Source organism: Macrobrachium rosenbergii, chromosome 55, assembly GCF_040412425.1.
Source record: "Macrobrachium rosenbergii isolate ZJJX-2024 chromosome 55, ASM4041242v1, whole genome shotgun sequence".
Lineage (NCBI taxonomy): Eukaryota > Metazoa > Arthropoda > Malacostraca > Decapoda > Palaemonidae > Macrobrachium > Macrobrachium rosenbergii.
The window spans coordinates 86162927-86182610 of NC_089795.1; the positions used below are offsets into that span (position 1 = coordinate 86162927).

A 19684-nucleotide genomic window follows, 5' to 3' on the forward strand; every position below is an offset into this window, starting at 1 on the left:
TCGTCTGTTACATCTTTAAAACCTTTACTCTCAATTTACCTTTCAGTGCTAGATGACCTTAAAGGTCCCAGCACTTGGCCTTTAACCTGAACTCTATATTCCGCTTCCATTACTGGGAAGTACCTTTAAAAAAATTATGAAGCTCGCCCCATTATGTGACATATTGTCATCTTTTATGAAAAAGGCTACAAAGAGAGTTAAGTCTCACCTAGTTGTTATGACAGCTGATACAGGATGCCCATTTCCCATGGGTTTCCCTAGGGTTACTATATCAGGGACTATGTCATCCCCTTGGCACTGGAATGCCCACATGTGCGATCCAACACGGCCAAATCCAACTTGTACTTCGTCTGCTACGCAAACGCCTCCAGCTGCTCTCACGTGCCTGTCGGACAAGTACAACAAGTGTGTGTGTGAGGCTACATAGTTTTTTCATGAATACACTATACAGGCAGTCCTCAGTTATTGGCAGGGGTTCTGTTCTGGGGGTGTGATGATAACCGATAATTGCCACCAACTGAAAATCGGTGATTTTCGGGCTTATCGGCGCCGAAAAATGCCGATTTTCGGTTATCGGCGCCTCTGTTAGGTATGTATTGGCGCCAATACCCAATTATCGGCGCCGATAAGCAGAAATCAGCGATTTTCGGCGCCGAAAATTGCCGATTTTCGTCACTAGACAAGCGCCATGAAACCGGATCTTCATTAACCGAGCCCTCCGTTAACCGGGGACTGCCTGTATAATAAAATAAATATAAAATAGAATTGTAGTGCATTTGAAAGGAGAGAATTTGATCATTAAGCACTGAATAAAGGTTTTTGAATTTTAAAAACTACCAATAGTGGTGCAGTTACAGACAGATTTTAATAACTGGCACCATAGCAAAAATGAGATATCATGACTTTGATGTAGGTATAACAGGAAAGTGGAAAAATTCCGTTTCAGACTTACTTGATAACATGCTTTCAGATTTTACTCTTGAATGCAAAAAAGCTACCCATGAATCGTGTTCTCAGACAGTACTTACGCATACACCTGTCTCAAGTAACCCGGGGGATAGATGATCTGACCTCCGCAACTCTGCATAGATTCAGCGAAGAACGCACAGACACCACCACTTTTTTCTGTGGCTTTGTCACACAGTGCTTTGACCTCATCTGCATACTTTGTTGATAATTCCTCGACGGTGTAATCTTTGTTTGTGTATTTCCCTCGATAAACATCAGCAACTGGTGCCTAGAATTGATGATGAAATTGGTGTGACATTTTTGCCAAGCCAAGTATATCAGCAGTGAATATCAAATATTGAAATGAAAAAAAGAGTTGTATAACTAGACATTGTAATGTTGAGAAGGTAATGAGAAGGAAAATACAATGAAATAAGTATCAATAAAGTCAGGGAGAAGAACGGTGAATGTGTCACAGTTTCATTGAAAGACAACTTTGAAATTCTTACAAGAAGCAAGGGAAAACGTACCACGTGCACCCAGTCGCGTTGTCCTTCTCCCCCTGGATGGTTGAATTTGTATGGCGAGATGTCTATTAGGGAAATAACGTGGCCATGATATGCACTGTGGAGGAGGTGATGTCAGCCATACATTTTGGTATTATATCTTAGAATAATTGACTCTAAACCTGGGACTACAGTATATGCCTTCCTAGTGAGGATTATGCACTTTAAGTGGATCATGAAATATGTGTACTATTCATATTTACTTGGAAAATTATAAGAAGGGAATTTTATTTCTTAAGTAACCCAAAAAACCTAGGAACAAATAATTTCCATTTTTGTCAAGAAAAATGTAACTTAAGAAAAGCTTAATTGCAGAACAATTAGAGTTTTTCCTCTTCGCTTACATCAGCTTTCTAGCAAATGAAGATAAAAATGAGACAGGCTTAGTAAAATACCAACTGTAGTACGTGATGGAAAATGTTGGGTTTTATTATTTTTGACTACGATTTATCTTAAACCTAAGAACAGAAAAGTACAGTTCATAATGAAGGGTAAATAGTGTACAGTTTTACAAAATAGCTTTGTACTCACATGCAAAAAAATCTCAACATGACAGTCTAAAACTTATCTATCTTTCCTGTTTGGATAAACAAATATCATATGTGTGGGCCAACAGAAAAAAGACAATATGCTTTATGTACTGTACTTACTACTTTGTACAGCATAGAAAACTTACTGATCTAAAGTTATGATATCCTTGTGTCCAGTGTAAGTCCTCGCTAATCGGATCGCCAAGTCATTTGCTTCACTTCCAGAGTTTACGAAGAAGCACACACTCAGTTTCTTTGGGAATGTGGCGGTCAGTCTGTTGGAGAGATGTTGAAGTACTGTAATTTCATTTTCATACAGATTTGATAACAGTCCAGTTATTCATGAATGAACCCTGTCTTACAATAGGGATACATAGTTTATTGCTATTGTTTGACATTTACGATGTCCGTAGGCATACCCTTTTAATCAGAAGATAATAATCAAGTTTGAATACTGTAGATGAATTATTTGGTATGCAATAAATGCATCAGAAAAATTGACAAAGGGGAAAGCAATGGATATTAGCCATTAATAAAATGTCACAAAAACTCATGCTTAAGTTGAAAATGATGCTATTAGTGGATTCTGATGAAATTGCCTGTTCAGTAGACAAAAATAAACAAAAGACTACTATAAAATAAATTCATCCACATTTTCAAACTTGTGGAAAATTCAACCTAGAGAAGCTGACAGTAAGAAACTGTATCCTTTTGACAGTAAAGTTAAACTGTTTCTGTCATTCATGCTACATCCCTAATAATTTTACCTGTCTGCATAGAGGACCAAGTTGTCATGCAAGAAACGGCTGTTTGTGTTCAAGATGCCCATTTGCTTACTTGCTGCCGCTACTACGTGTGGATGACAGTGTCCCACTGAAAAGGAATTAGAGAGAAAGTTAAATCAGAGAATTTGCTCACTCCCTTGGCTTGAGGACCTTATCCTGACCCATTAATGATTGAAACAGACTCCCACAACCAAGTAAATTTTCAGCACCCAGGGGATGAGGACTACAGCTTCTTATCCCTTCATTATCAATTCAGAGCTAAGAATTCAGAATTACAGAATCATAAATACTGAATCATGTCAGGAACAAGTAAGTGAACAAGTACCATGAAAAATTTTTGGAGTGGCTGTTGATTTGTTACCATAAAAATCTTCCAACACTTATTAAAGTGCAACTGCAATGTACAGTACAGATAAAGAAGGAAAGATTTTAATTAAAATACAGCATTAGAAAAGCCCAATTTACTTATTTTGAAGAGATTTTGGGTGGCAATGGAAAAGTCATTGCAAATGTCAAGTTTAGTAGTTTGAAAGATGGAACACTGGTAAATCCTGCTTGGTACTGTCTAAAAAACATTAGGTTGCAATGCAAGAATGTCATTCTAGAGAGACACATATCCATGTTAGATTCTGCAGACAGGAGGTTAGATATTGGAATACAGTGAATCAAAAACCCAAGAATTGTGAACGTTATTATTTCTGAATTTTAAGAAAACTGTATTTCTGTTAGCGAAGATAAATAGATTCCATGAGCTCAGTCGTGAGCTTTGCAGTAGCTAGCAAAATTTGCAAGAAAAAATTTGAAATTATAGATGAGGTATAATACTTGGAGAAGTAAAAATTGATGATGGTACATTTGCTGAATAATTACCATGATCAAGTTGCTATAAAACTTAAAGAATGAAACTGAACACTTAAGTGGGATACAACTCAAATTGCCATTTCTTAGGTGGGATACAAATTATCTGTTCTTAAGTAGGTACTCAAGTGAGGTCTTTTCTTTATCATTTTCTTCGTCTTACTATGTTCGAGCTGAATTAGTGATAGGGAATATGAGAGAAGAAGAAACTCCTAACTGGAGGTCTTAATCCAGAGTCAAAATTAGGTCTAAAGCCATTATTTTCCCATAAAAATGTGTCAGCTTGATAAAGGATAAGTTCTGTATAATAGCCACTTTTTCTGTTTGGCACAAAACCACCTCGACATAAATCAACAACATAACTTTGACAACTCTAACATATATATATATATATATATATATATATATATATATATATATATATATATATATATATATATATATATATATATATATATATATATATATATATATATATATATATATATATATATTATATATATATATATATTATACAATATTCAAAATATATATATATATATTAATATATATTTATATATATACAGATATTTTATATATATATTTAAGTTCACAATATTCAAAATATAAAGGAAATTAATCTTACAGATTTTTGCATAGAAAATCTTAGAATTTTATGATCAAGGTTGGTACTTTATATGAATAAGCCTACATTCATATACATACAGTGCAGTTTAATACCAAATTACTGAAAATGCCTACCATATAATTCAAGAAATGAGCCAAATTTTTTTCAGTTGCTAAACACTTTGTTTCAGAAGACTTTCCAGTTTACACTAAGAAATCTTTTTGCCTGATAGACTTACCGTGGCACACGTTATTGATGCAGTCCAAATACCTGACCCCCTCTTCATCATACATGTAAGATCCTGATGCCCTCAAGATCTTCAGGGGATCGCTTCGGAAGAACAGCTTGCATGATGGGCTGCAATAGGAAAATAAGAATTATTATTATTATTATTATTATTTAGGAGATGACCCCTATTCATATGTAACAAGCCTACAGGGCCATTGACTTGAAATTCGATCTTCCGAAGATTATGGTGTTCATTTGATAGAAATTACAGGAACTATTATTGTTATGATTATTACAGTATTATTATTATTATAAATTATTATTATTATTATTATTATTATTATTATATTGTGACAACTCAAAATGATTGTCTTATTAATTTGAATTAATATTTTCCTTCTTGACTTGAATCCCATTGAGTCATCACAGTTCTCCAATATCGCAAAATCTGAGACTCGAAAGCAAAGTTGTATTACGTCTCAGTTTTTTCTTTATTTTATTTCTGCAATTTGCTGTTGCTTCAAGACGAGGTTAAATATTTTGCTTTCCATGAGAGCTCAAGACGGAACACTCATAAGTTAAAAATTTAAGTACGCCATACAAAGTCAAGGAAGTGTCAAAGCTTATGTGATGAAAGATTTAGACTGTCTTAGTTTTCTGTAAAAGAAAACTATTGTGCCGACTTTGTCTGTGTGTCCGCACTTTTTCTGTCCACCCTCAAATCTTAAAAACTACTGAGGCTAGAGGGCTGCAAATTGATATGTTGATCATCCACCCTCCAATCATCAAATGTAACCAAATTGCAGCCCTCTAGCCTCAGTAGTTTTTATTTGATTTAAGGTTAAAGTTAGCCATAATCGTGCTTCTGGCAGCGATATAGGATAGGCCACCACCGGGCCGTGGTTAAAGTTTCATGGGCTGCGGTTCTTACAGCATTATGCCTAGACCACTGAAAGATAGATCCATTTTTGGTGGCCTTGATTATACGCTGTAGTGGCTGTACAGAAAACTCGATTGCACTGAGGAAACTTCTGCGCATTTTTACTTTTTTTTTTTTTGTAGTGAACGAAATTAAAACAAAATTTTTTGTACTGTTGCATAATACATCAGTCAAAATTGATGATTATTGATGTTCATATCCATGTGATATATTTATTGCGAGAAAATAACCAAATTGAATATTCAAGTAACAATGAAGGATTTCTTCAATAAATATCGATAATAAGGATTACTGAAGTCTCCAATTCCATATACATAAATGCAGAACCTGTAGTATTCATCACTCATTTAAGAAGAGTATGCTTGAGTGGGGTGAGGTTGCTAGCCACACACACATTGCATGTCTGCTCATCTAAGTACCAGGTACATAAATCACCACTTAGATGAGCAGACATGCAATGTGTGATTATCATTACGCCCTCCGTGAGATTTGAATCCGGATCATCTAGCCAGTGGAACGAGTGTCCTAACCAACACAGGCCTCTTGTGCTCTAGAGAGAGAGAGAGAGAGAGAGAGAGAGAGAGAGAGAGAGAGAGAGAGAGAGAGAGAGAGAGAGAGGACAGGTATGTAAATGCTTATGAAGTGCAGAGGGGGTTAGTCGGCCATGGGCATCGGGGGAAAAAAATTGCCTTTACATCACTGTTTTTGGCAAGATCATGCGAGCATGTTATGCTATTCTAAGCGTTATGTGCCAAACAACACCAGGAAAAACATTTCTTTTCGAGCTTGCTGCCTGGGACTCTCTCTCTCTCTCTCTCTCTCTCTCTCTCTCTCTCTCTCTCTCTCTCTCTCTCTCTCTCTCTCTCTCTCTCTCTCTGTAGTCTATAGGCCTATTGGGCACATTCAGATACACAAGTACAGTATATGATATATATATATATATATATATATATATATATATATATATATATATATATATATATATATATATATATATATATATTATTTGTACGTGTCAGAAGGTGAGCTTAAGGACCGACGTAAGTATGCAACTGAAAGGAGAATATCTGCAATTTTAAGCTAAGGAACTGACGACAGAAATACTTAACATCGCCTAAATCTCATAAGCACGGAAAGATAAACTTCAGTTCAATAACAGATAACGTTGAGCTGTCTGACCTCTTTGTCCTTCGCAGGTCAGTGGCATTTCGAATAACGTGGAGCCGTGCTGTCAGTATTTTTTTTTTATCGTCTATATGAGTAAGCATCTCCTCCCCCCCCCCAACTCTATCTCTCGTCCGTGAGGAATCACAAGTAGGCCCATGGGAAAAAGAATTTGCTCATTTTCAGAAAACAAAACTCATTGTACCCTTCTTGACCAAAGCAGGGAATTAGATACCGCGTATATCTTCTTTATAGCTATACTCTATCCACGAAAAGTTGAGACTTTCCTGTTAATCTTGAGAATGGACATATTCGACAGCACCGTCCAGCTGTTCGTTTTTAAGTAATGTATGCATGTGTATGCATGCATCTATGTTTACGTACGTACTTATATACATAAAATGTATATATACATACACACATATATATCATCCATACTCGAGGAAATGGCACTCCGCTCGAAAAAAGAAGAAGCCAAATCTGTCAAATTATCACCGTTTTTCCTGTAAAAATTGATCGGGTTAGTTAAAGAAAATATGGCAACAGTGCTGATCATCTTCGATTCAACCTTTTGTAGCTAGACTATAGTTGGCAATGCTAGCTACTCTAGTAACCAGGAGGGATTATACCCTCTTTCTTGCAGTTTTCAGGTTTAAGAAAATATGCCAAAATCTAGCTAGACTATAGATTATCTAGTAACCCTTTTTCTTGCAAAGTTTGATCGGGTTTAAGAAAATATGGCAACAGTGCTGATCATCTTCGATTCAACCTTTTGTAGCTAGACTATAGTTGGCAATGCTAGCTAGTGACCAAGGCAAAGATACTTACTTCCGCCAAAATCTACCAAATTATCACCCATTTTCCTGAAAAGTTTGATCTGGTTTAAGAAAAGATGGCAGCAGTCTCAACCTTTTGTTGCTAGACTCTAGTTGGCAATGCTATAGGTCTAGTAACCAAGAGAGAGACTCCTGCCAAATGAGCTGCAGTGAGATGAGACAGAGTTGTGAGCAGTAAGCGAGAAGTCAGATCAAAGCAGATTTGATATACGTAAAAAATGCGCTATTGTTTGTCTGCTTGATATAAATATAAATAAACAGACTACGTAACGTTTATCGGCATATGTAACCCATCTATTGATCATTTCATCTTCATATGTACAATGTTCAGTAATGATAAATATGGAAAAATACGTCCATATATAATCGTAACAAAAAGAGGTGTTCTACTTTTATACAGTATATAAATCATCTTATGAGAGCTGTTAACCTAGTGTTACAAGTAAGGCAGTTTTCAGTTCTGTTTGAAGGTTATACTTTGCCCCTTTGTAAACCTGCTACACAATTTATCTGTTTTATAATATGGTTAGAACAAGTCGAAACTGCCAGATTAGTATGGAAGGAAATGAATTTCAAAGGAGGGACACAAATCTTATCATTGTTTCTGTTTACAGAAGTTGTTAAAGTCATTAATCGCTTAAAGACAGTTGAGATTTATCAACGCTTGAAGCATCTTGCAGTTGTAGAGGTGATGGAGTTAATAATATAATAATAAAAAAAACTGTATTGCAACTCAAGCACTGGAACGACTGATCGCAGGGAAAAAGCCCAAAAAAGAAGGAGGGGTGATATAGTTAACAGATAGTGTTAATTATATGAGTTAGGGGACAATTCCATTTTTAGAGAACAAGACTTAAAAAAAAGCTTCAGTAATTGTAAATGGCACAACTTAAACTGAAAAAAGAAAGAAAATCCGAAGTAACAAGTCGAATGGATGATATGAGAAGTGCCGTTGGAGAGATAAAGCTTTTCCGAAATAAATACCGCGACTAACGACGGTCTACGTATTATGTAAACAGTAGTCCTTGCTCAGGCCCTACCCATAAGTCAGTGGGTGATTGAATATCAATATTGGAGTGTTGTCATAAAATTTGCTAGTGAATTATGATTATATTTACCGAAGGAAAGACACGCTAGTGCTGTGACCAAAACTTATAGAGCTTTGTGTAAACAGTACGATGTTGGTTATCAATAATATAATGGAAGTTTGGCCAGTGGTAAGTTCACAACATGTTTTGGTAGTCATTACCTAAATTGTTATTTTTGAGACTGGTTTATTTTTTTATTTTTATAAAGCGTATGTACCTGCGTGTGTTGTACACACAGGCACACATAATTAAGTTTTTTTAATTTCTGGAATCATGGGTTCTACTATAGACTATATCAGCTGTCAAACTTCTAAGTGTCATGACGTCATTCACACATTTCCTAGCCTCAAGTGTTGAAAATGCTCATGAAAGCAGTTTTGATGACATTATTCAGCTTATTTAGCACATCTTTGTGGCTTTATGCCTAGCTCAGGGCATATTAAATTTCGTATGAAAACTAATAGTTGAAGAATTTACTAATTTGATTACGACAAGTACTGCCATTCCAGATTAACCGGACCCATAGTGTTTTACTCCGGTGTTGATTAGAAATCGTCCTAAAACTGAATATTTTAAATAAAAAAAAGTAGGTGTCAGGATAATTGATTAAAAACAAGTGTTAGTTTCATCAAACAGGTGTCAAAGTTAGGAGCCAAAATCGGCACTTCAATGCGAGCCACTCGGAGTTAACATACTTGGAAACATGCATTTGCTTGAGTAACTTATACACACCTGTGACACGATTTGTAGGCTTATGTGCCGTGAACTGCATAGTTTATCAGGGATACGATGCTGCGGGGAACGTACAGTTTTATTTTTTAATAACGACAACTTCCGTAATGTGATATATTTCGTTACACTCGTGTTAAAAATGTATATTTTTTGTGGAACTTCTGTACACCCGTCTGCTGTGTAGTTGTTGTAAAGTCATTATTTTTCTTCAAATAGTTTCACCGTTCGCAGGGGGGAAATTTCAAATCTTCAGTTACTCATTTGTTAACATTAGGGATAATTAGAACATTAGTTTGTGATTGTGAAGTTAAATGGTATTTTTTTTTTATAAAGAATTTGCCGTGATGGTTCCTAATGTTAGACAGAATTTGGTGGTATAATCTGGAAGTTATTTGCATAACAAGCGTTGCGTCAACGACTGTTTATTGATTACAGCAAAAATTTCTATAATGCTGATGATTTAAGGATATATATATATATTATATATATATATATATATATATATATGCACATTCATTTTGATCATTTTTAATAGTCATACGCCTCCCCCCCCTTTTTGGAAGGGTTGCAGCTTTAGGAATGCGCCTGCTAGACTAATGATGTTTTTTTCCGTGAAAAGGTTGCAGCTTTAGGAATGAGGCTGTTAGACTCATTATCTTTTCCTCGGAAAGGTTTGAGCTATAAGAATGCTTGTGCGAGTGAGAGACTGAAAGCCTGTGCTTTGATGTAATAATGCCCCTTTCAAATCCAAGACAATGACAAAATGTTTTAACCTGTTGAGTTACTTATCCCATGGGATCTGCATATTATGACGAAATACATTTTCCCAAAACGCCAAAATTTATTGGAAAACGTATAGCAGCAACAAATGCCAAGAGATTAGGAGGAATATGAGAGAAATGGAAATAACCTCTTATCGGATAAGTGTGACTTTTATCAAGTTCTGCGATTAGGCTTGACAGGCAAGATGAAAACTGTTCTGATACTCTGAAGAAGAGTTGACAGGGGTGCGAGGCGTTCCGATACTTTGTAAAGTTGTAGGCGCTTGTAAAAAGGTTTGATTGGGAAAGTTAACATGATTCAGTGACAGAGAATATCAGTTCACCTTCCAGAGAAGGCTGAGCAAAAGGTTGAAGAGAAGAGAAGAAGAAGAAGAAAAAAGCTGAGTAAAAGGCAAAACTAAGCTAGGGGAATAGACTGATCCAAAGGAAAAGATTGAGTAAAAGACTTTAGTAACAGGAAAGGTTTACGTAAAAGGCAAAATTAGCAACAAGCGAAGATTAAATACAAGGAAAAGGCGTAACGACGGACATAGATAGTGTAATAGGAAGTACTGAGTAAAAGGAAAGAATGGTAAAAATGGGAATGATAGGGAGAATAAGAAGGAAAGTGGGTGGGGAAATACTGGATTATAGACCCACTCTCTGTATTCTTTATAAACAGGTTTTGTTTCCCAAACTCGGCATTCTCTGCCGACCATAAGAAAAACATGCAGTCACTATAACAAAGAGCGCATGCACGTGAACGCGTTCTCTCTTCTCTCTCTCTCTCTCTCTCTCTCTCTCTCTCTCTCTCTCTCTCTCTCTCACTGGAAAAGATTATCAAGAAGACTCAGGTTTACAAACCACGCCCAAGATTAAAATTAAAAAAGGGGCTATATAACCATTTTAGTGCATACACAGGTCATTAAATTTGCGGTAGGTCTCCAGGCCAGGAATAGCTGTCAAAGATTATTCCCAGGTAACTGGATAAACCATGGAAAGGCAACGAACTGTAGCCCGGATTACCGACATTATTTAGTTCTCTAGACCTATACAGACTGTAAGGCTCTTAACATCGCCTTATTTCAATATTTCCCTTGACGCTAATTCCTTATTTATGGTTTTGCTTAAGGCCAGTCATTTACTGTAGTTTCCGCTTTAGCTTTCCGTACTGTCCTATCACAATGGTAGCTTGTTAAGTAGGTGGTTGGCTTAACCTTAAGATTAACCCAGGAAAGTGACCGCTGACAGCCACGTGTAGCAGAAACCGAGGTTTTGGCAGCGCAGGTAAAAAATTATGCAGCTTGTGTTTAGTAAAAAAGTTTTCCAATGTAAATATCTGAACTCGTGCGTTTTCATGCCAGTTCTAAACTCATATCTTTACGTTAGAAAACTTTCACTTGAGTAGACTCTACTAAGCCCCATACTTTTATTAGAACAATGAGACGTTTGTCAACAGGAAATGCGTCGTTCACCTCCCCCCCTCCCAGCGATTTTAGTGCTTGGCAGATCATGGGCCTATATGTTTGTCCGTTATTTATGCTATTTACCTTAATATCTGTATATTTTGTCAGATGTACATACTATGCTTTCTCAATATTACTGTTACCACTCGGCTCAGATCAATGGCAATTCTATATTTGTTATAACCATTAGTGGGAAAACGATTGCCCTTACTGCTAAATGATACGTACTGAGGAAAAGCAATGTGCGTGTGTGTGTTGAGAGAGAGAGAGAGAGAACGACGAAAGCCATGCTCCTCTGAATCCGCTCTTCTACACCTTCCCCAGAAAGTCATGACTTTAAAATGCACACAATAGTTCACAAAACGAAACATCTTGGAGGGGACGAGACCAAAAGAAAACAACGGACTCAGGGCTAGACTTGATTACCCCACGTGATATCCTTGGTGCTCAGCTTGCTTGGTACCCACGCTGGGTGCTATATAGTACCTAGACCGTGTGTACATCAAACCTTGGGTACGTCCTTTACCACGCAGAATTTTCTTTCATTATGACTTGGTTAAATGCTTGGGACTGTAATGCTGCATTGTGAACGTCCTCTGTGGAATCTGCTCATCGATTACACACACACACACACACACACACACACACACACACACATATATATATATATATATATATATATATATATATATATATATATATTTTATTTGTTTTTAGTTGCTGAACTTGAATAAACATTTCCTCTGCATCTCTTATGTTTACGTTCATATTCCGGGGGAAAAAAGCATTTTTGGCTAGTAGCCATATACAGCTGAGGACGAGGTCCAATATAATCCAGAAATAAAGTGTGTTATATTTGGCTATATATATAACACACACACACACACACACACACACACACACACACACACACATATATATATATATATATATATATATATATATATATATATATATATATATATATATATATAAACATTTAAAAATGATTAAGAAAATGGCCAAGGTATATGACCTTAAAAGCAGCATTGCAAACGTAGTGAAATTTGTTCACTACTAGCAAAATCCAAGAAGAGCCAACTTCATAAAAAAAACAACAGATCTCAGGCACCGAAGGACTCCTTAAATAAGCACAAAATGAACCTCATTCATTATTCATTGCAATCAACTTCTCCAGACTCAACAAAAAGTCAAAATCAGCACCTGAAGGGTAGTTTAGGAGCGTGGTGAAGGGACGGTGGGGTAGGTTTGGGGGTTTACGTCCAGGATTCCACAGGACTTTACGAAAAAGAGCAACCTGATTTTTGTTTACATTTTTCAACTGGTTACTCGAGTTGTTGCAGTTTCAGAGGATGTCCTAACTTCGTTATTTTAGAATATATATTCTGCTGCGTAAAATACGTTGGCTTTCGTTATTTTCTTCCATAATATTGCCATTATTGAAATAATCGTGTCCCCTGCGTTTACTTTAATCATTATTGTCGTCATTGTCTTTACGAATACTGGATCCACTGGACGAATAGTAGGCCTATACTTATCAAGGTCCTTGTTCAGAGTTACCTTGCTATATTACTGTATTATCGCTATCATTTTTCTTGTTGATGGCAACGTTATTATTATAATTGTTTTTCTTACTCAGTGCTCATATTTTTATTTTATCTCTATTCTAGGACTGGAACTTAAGGCTCAAGAGGATAACCTGTGTTGGTTCCCACTCACGCCGAGATCAGAGGTGAGTTTGGGTGCCGCTCTGCACACAGTTATATCTGGCATTTGAAGAGCCCGCTGTTCCTGTAGGACTTACAAGACGTTTAAATTTACGTCTTTATTAGATTAAGCTAGCCATTCTTTAGACTCTGAAACTAGCTGTAGGTCAGCCTGGATTCTTCTTCTTTGTTGTTATGAGGTGGCTTGGACATTTAAGTAGGTGTTTTTTGTGTTCCTCTTAGGCAGGCATTGCTTGTCAGTGTAATTAGGTGAGGATGCCTTGCTTTGGCTAGATTTAGGTGTTGGGGTGGCCCTTCCCGTCGGCCCTCGTGTTAAACGCTCCAAACGGTTATTTCCGGGTTTTCCGTGGAGGACCATGGTGCAATCAGCGAGGACGCACGAACTGGTCTTACTGAAGTGGATATACTGTAAAACTCTTGAATAATACTAACGGAAAATTGATAATAGGAAAACACGTATTAACCATTTTAACATTTTGTTGTCAGCTCAGTATGAAGGCAGCTTTTAGTTGAACATCGTTTAGTTACACTAAGAAATGAAAAACTAAAAAGCATTATGTCTGTTCTAAGTACTGTATCATAAAGAAACCTGTGTTTTGAACAATTTCATGTGTACACATCAACAGGTATCCGTAGGGAGGTAGTGCCGTCAGTGCACCTCGTGTGGTACACTGTAGGCATTACTTAAGGTTCTTTGCAGCGTCCCTTCGGCCCCTAGCTGCAACCCCTTTAATTCCTATTGCTATACCTCCGTTCTTATTCACTTTCCTCTTACTTTCCACCCTCTCCTAGCAATTGTTACACCTTTAAAACCTTTTTACTCTCAATTCCCCATTCTGCTCTGAATGACCCCATATATATAGGTCCCAGCGCTTGGCCTCCGACCTAAATTTTGTATTCCATTCCATATCAACAGGTAGACGTAATAACCTTCAAATTAACACTATCCTTACAGCCTTTTTTTTTTTTTTTATACTGTATAGCGATATGATAATTGAAATTTCAAAAGACGTTCAATTTGCGGGAAATGAAAGTCTACTAAACGGGTTCCAGAGTTTCCGATTATCGCCTTTAAATGCTTAATGAGGATTATAGTCAACATTTCAAAGTGTTCCACTTGATTGATTCATTAATGCGACTAACTGGCGTTACAAGAAGTTATTTCACGCGGGTCGAATTCTTTTGCGTGTACAAATGACCCTGGATTGAGTCTTGCTTACTTTTGTTTGCTAATTATGAGAATCACACAGATAATATTATTTTGGAAGAATAAATCATTAAGTAGTATATAAATAATGAGAGAGAGAGAGAGAGAGAGAGAGAGAGAGAGAGAGAGAGAGAGAGAGAGAGAGAGAGAGAGAGAGAGAGAGAGAGAGATTAAGTCCAGCAAGATACAAAAGTGAAATTGCTTCCCTCGGTCTTTTAGTTCGTCATCCCACAATTCGAGTCAATGGGCCACATCCTTCCTCGTGCGCCATCCTTTATTATCCTGCGGTTCATATCCTTAATATCCTTTGGCAATCAACGCTATTAGGCGACTCTCTCTCTCTATTTCAATATCCCTCTTTATTGTTGTTCTAAGAAACATGGCTGGTAATCAAACCTGTAAATAAGCCTCTCTCTCTCTCATATATATATATATATATATATATATATATATATATATATATATATATATATATATATATATATATATATATATATATATATATATATATATATATATATATATATGCATATATGTATATACATATAGGCCTATAAACATAATATTCATCCCTAAGATACATGAGAGAGAGAGAGAGAGAGAGAGAGAGAGAGAGAGAGAGAGGAGAGTGGGGGGGGGGGACTCGATATCTTCAGTACAATATAAATACAGATCTCTCATAATCTTATCATATCGGATAGCTCTTATCACTGAGACTCCGTTTCATGCAGTTTTTCATCAGCAAATTACCTTAACTTTATTTGTCACGTAACCTGCTTTAATCTCAAAACTGCATAAACAGATTATTTTACTCTGTGTTATATTTTCTACTTAATTTATCATTGCTTTAAAACGTTAGAACCATGAAACATAAGACGAGCGTCATGAAATGTGTGCGCCATCCGTAGACTTTCTTCTTTTGTTTGCGTAAGATTCTTCGATTCTTCGAAGGGTAAAACAAACATCATTAAAGCCGCATTGCCTCTCAACTTTTCATCCCACGTCTTGACCTTTTGCTTCTTATTCTCAAAAGCGACAAGAGACTTGTGAACTAGTGAATCCTTAGGTAGGAAGTTCTGAGAGGTCTTTTTTTATGTCGCTCAGATGACTTTTAAAAAAAGTCAAATCAGGTACTGTGTTTTCGCGCTCAGATGATTTAAAAAAAAAAAAGTCAAATCAGGTACTGTGGCTTTTCGTTGTTTGGAGAGAGAGAGAGAGAGAGAGAGAGAGAGAGAGAGAGAGAGAGAGAGAGAGAGAGAGAGAGAGAGATCGAAGCACAAGAGTTCGGAATGTAGGTCATTATATCAGGAGCGTGTGACTGCAAAAACTGCATAAAACGCAAGCATGAGACTATTTTGGTAAAGCTTAATGCCAGCACAACTTTAAGGAAAGGGCTCACCATACACCAGTGATACATTGATATACATAATAATGTAAGGTAGTAATTTTAATACATTAAATGTATCAAATGTATACATCGGCCTAACGTCAACAGATTCCAGTACTTTCAAAAAGCGGTCACTGAGAGTTGCCAAGTATGCTATTAATGACCCACATAAATGCTATGTGAACGCAACCGTGCTGAGATAAAATGAAATGTACTTTTAAGGAAAAAAAGTAAAGGACAATTTTTTTTTACCGTGAGAACGGTACGTAAGTTTCAAGTAGCTCAGATAAGTGCTAAGTGCTATAGAGTGTTACTGTTTACGTATCTGTGGCCCGGAGAGTAAAAATAAAGTGCAGTTCACATGGAACTTTCTCAGCCCTGTTCAACATCCAAGTGGTGCTCCCAAAGTTTTAGAGAGAGAGAGAGAGAGAGAGAGAGAGAGAGAGAGAGAGAGAGAGAGAGAGAGAGAGAGAGAGAGAGAGAGAGAGAGAACGGCTAATTGTTTTCTTATCAATACTGCAGATATATATATATATATATATATATATATATATATAGATATATATATATATATATACACATATATACATATATATATATATATATATATATATATATATATATATATATATATATATATATATATATATATATATGTATATATATATATATCTTGATCCCTGGAAGGTCATAGCGACTGCCTATCGTGGTATCTCAATCAAAGGACCCAAGTTCGAATCCCGGTCAGGGCAGATGCACCTATTAGTTGTGGTCCTCCCTGGCTGTAAGTTATTTCCAAGACAGTGAATTCGACAGTGAGTGAAGTTTTTTATCCTTGTATAAAAAAAAAGTTGTGTTCCTAAGTGACAAAACTTCAGACACACACACATATATATATATATGTGTGTGTATTATATATAAAAATTAATAACAGGACCTCATTAAAAGAGGATGGTATCTAATGGAGACTTTTATTTAAAAAAAAATGGCAAGCATTCAAGGACTTTCTGTCCCCATCGTCCTGTTCTTATAGATGAGGTCCTGTTCTGTTATGAATTGTGTTAATGCGCAGAACAGTTGTGCAAGTGATCAAGTTATATATAATATATATATATATATATATATATATATATATATATATATATATATATATATATATATATGAACTAAAGGAAACTTTCCCTTCACCATTGAATAAAACTTTTTTTACACTTATCATACTGTATGTGCTTTGTACCAGGTCTTGAAGACATTATGGCTTTACTCACGTACCTACAATCTGTTTAAACACACCTGATAGGTTGAAGCGAATGATCATGTGTTGGCAATGATATATATATACATGTATACATACACTTACACACACACACACATATATATATATATATATATATATATATATATATATATATATATATATATATATATATATATATATATATATATATATATATATATATATATATATATATATATATATATATATACAATATATATGTGTGTGTGTAAGTGTATGTATACATGTATATATATCGAATTTTATATACAGCCGAACATTTTCATTCATTTTCGACCGTAAAATCTGTCAAAATGTTGAAAAATGTTCTCTCTCTCTCTCTCTCTCTCTCTCTCTCTCTCTCTCTCTCTCTCTCTCTCTCTCTCTCTAGCAGCACGAACTTTAGAATTTCTGCACCTCACTTTTCACGGAGGAGAGAGAGAGAGAGAGAGAGAGAGAGAGAGAGAGAGAGAGAGTGAGAGTGAGAGTGAGAGAGTGAGAGAGAGAGAGAGAGAGAGAGAGAACTTAACGATTTGACATTTCTTTGATCACGAGAACGGAGTAAGAGAAAGCAAAGGGATGATAATAATATTAATATTACCAATCCCGTACCACCCGACATGAAATCACTTCCCACATCTTTACTACGTTACGCGGTTTCCTGACAGTTTCTTCCCTTCAGAGCTTCGGAATATTATCCCTCCTTTTACTTTTCATTCTTTATCCTTTTTTTTTCGTCCTGGACTAGAAAAGCGTACTATTATAGGTAGCCCGTTCCGTCGGCCTCTGGAGTTAAAAAAAAATTTGTTTATCAAATGGAAGAGAACCACTGAAGAATAAAGGAGCTGAGTAAAGGAGGATTGTAAAAGATTGGAAAGGGAGTTTTAAATGTTTTGTTTATGAACTATGACCACGAGTTGTGGGGAGGGGTTAAGTCATAGATCAAAATTGGAGAGGGGAGGTGGGGGAGAGTATGCACTTAATTGTCCTGCCATTCTTTGTAATCGTACTCTTTGTAGCCTTGACATATCACTAAAAACACATGCGTCTGAGCGTTAGTCATTTCTACAATGATATCAACGGTTAAGACATTATTCCTGCTCTAAATATAGTAATTGAAGTACGATTGAAACGACTGAGAACAGTAATTTCTACAATGCTATAAAGAGGTAGGACTTTTTTTTTGTCGACGCTAAATATAATAATTCAAGCACGATTGAAACTTCACATTGCAACAATTCTTTGCAAACCTGGCAAGGTCGGGATTAGGGATACGAAGTAATACGTTGTTTTTATTTACCGTGAACTTTGTCATTTTAAGACAGAAAGAACGACTCGGTGCGTTTATTTACCACGAAGACGACGTAATACTTTCATTGTATTCTGAGCTTTGTAGTTATGACAACGAAAACGACTGAATTCGGTTATTTGTCCTGAACCTTGTAATTATATGGCTAAGAAAATGACGTAATGCTTCTGTGTTTAAACTGTGTAATTTATGGACCACGGAGTTTTAATGCTTGTAATGCTTGTACTTGCTCTGAGCTTTGTAATTAATGAGTAAGAAAACGATATAAGTTTATTTACCCAAAAGTTTGTCATTTAAGACATGAGACAAAGACGCAATACGTTTATTTACCCAAAAGTTTGTAATTTAAGGCCGGAGACAAAAGGTGTAATACGTTTTATTTACCCAAAAGTTTGTAATTTAAGGCTTGAAACAAAGACGCAATACGTTTTATTTACCCAAAAGTTTGTCATTTAAGACATGAGACAAAGACGCAATACGTTTATTTACCCAAAAGTTTGTAATTTAAGGCCGGAGACAAAAGGTGTAATACGTTTTATTTACCCAAAAGTTTGTAATTTAAGGCTTGAAACAAAGACGCAATACGTTTTATTTACCCAAAAGTTTGTCATTTAAGGCCTGAGACAGAGACGTAAAACGTTTATTTACCCAAAAGTTTGTCATTGAGGACCTGAGACAGAGACGCAATACGTTTATTTACCCAAAAGTTTGTCATTTAGGACCTGAGACAGAGACGTAAAACGTTTATCACCCCAGTCGTGGAGACTCAAGTATCAAAGAAACTAGTTATATAGACTGTTTATTTATTTACTCTATCAGATTATCAGATCCCTTTTCATAGAACCCCAGATCCTCGTAGTAGCTTTCTACGTGAAATACTCTCGAACAAACAAACTGGCAGAAAAGCTGGTCTCCACGCCCGATCGATCAGCGAGACAAAGTAACCTACATATTTCAGTTTGAGAAAGAGATTGTTTTGAATTCGTCTTCATTCTTTTTCTCGCTGCCACAGTCTTGTTTAAAATGAGTCTCAGTCATCACTGACCAGCATTGTTTGATTCTGAGTCTGCATTGACTAGCATTGCTTGATTCTGAGTCTGCATTGACCAGCATTGCTTGATTCTGAGTCGACATTGACCAGCATTGCTTGATTCTGAGTCTACATCGACCAGCATTGCTTGATTCTGAGTCTGCATTGACCGGTATTGCTTGATTCTCAGTCTTAATTGACTAGCATTACTTGATTCTGAGTCGACATCGACGAACATT

The 19684-nt window shown here is 36.1% G+C and overlaps 2 protein-coding genes across 5 annotated transcripts in view; one reads left to right on the top strand and one right to left on the bottom strand.

Annotated features, from left to right (window-relative positions):
- LOC136835585 (uncharacterized) overlaps positions 1–19684 on the top strand; it is a 123323-nt gene that overhangs the window by 9367 nt on the left and 94272 nt on the right. For 3 of the 4 annotated variants that reach the window (XM_067099290.1, XM_067099288.1, XM_067099289.1), the window contains one exon: positions 13180–13241. In XM_067099290.1, the coding sequence (XP_066955391.1) occupies positions 13180–13241 (62 nt within the window). Of the gene's footprint in view, positions 1–8239; positions 8680–13179; positions 13242–19684 lie in introns of those variants that run through there. The other variant, XM_067099291.1, reaches the window with a different exon arrangement.
- LOC136835577 (5-phosphohydroxy-L-lysine phospho-lyase) overlaps positions 1–19684 on the bottom strand; it is a 28475-nt gene that overhangs the window by 5594 nt on the left and 3197 nt on the right. Inside the window, exons 2-7 of the mRNA XM_067099265.1 lie at positions 4533–4651; positions 2812–2917; positions 2191–2319; positions 1479–1572; positions 1029–1237; positions 209–385 (exon numbers count right to left, since the gene is read on the bottom strand). Of these exons, the coding sequence (XP_066955366.1) occupies positions 209–385; positions 1029–1237; positions 1479–1572; positions 2191–2319; positions 2812–2917; positions 4533–4651 (834 nt within the window). The remainder of the gene's footprint in view (positions 1–208; positions 386–1028; positions 1238–1478; positions 1573–2190; positions 2320–2811; positions 2918–4532; positions 4652–19684) is intronic.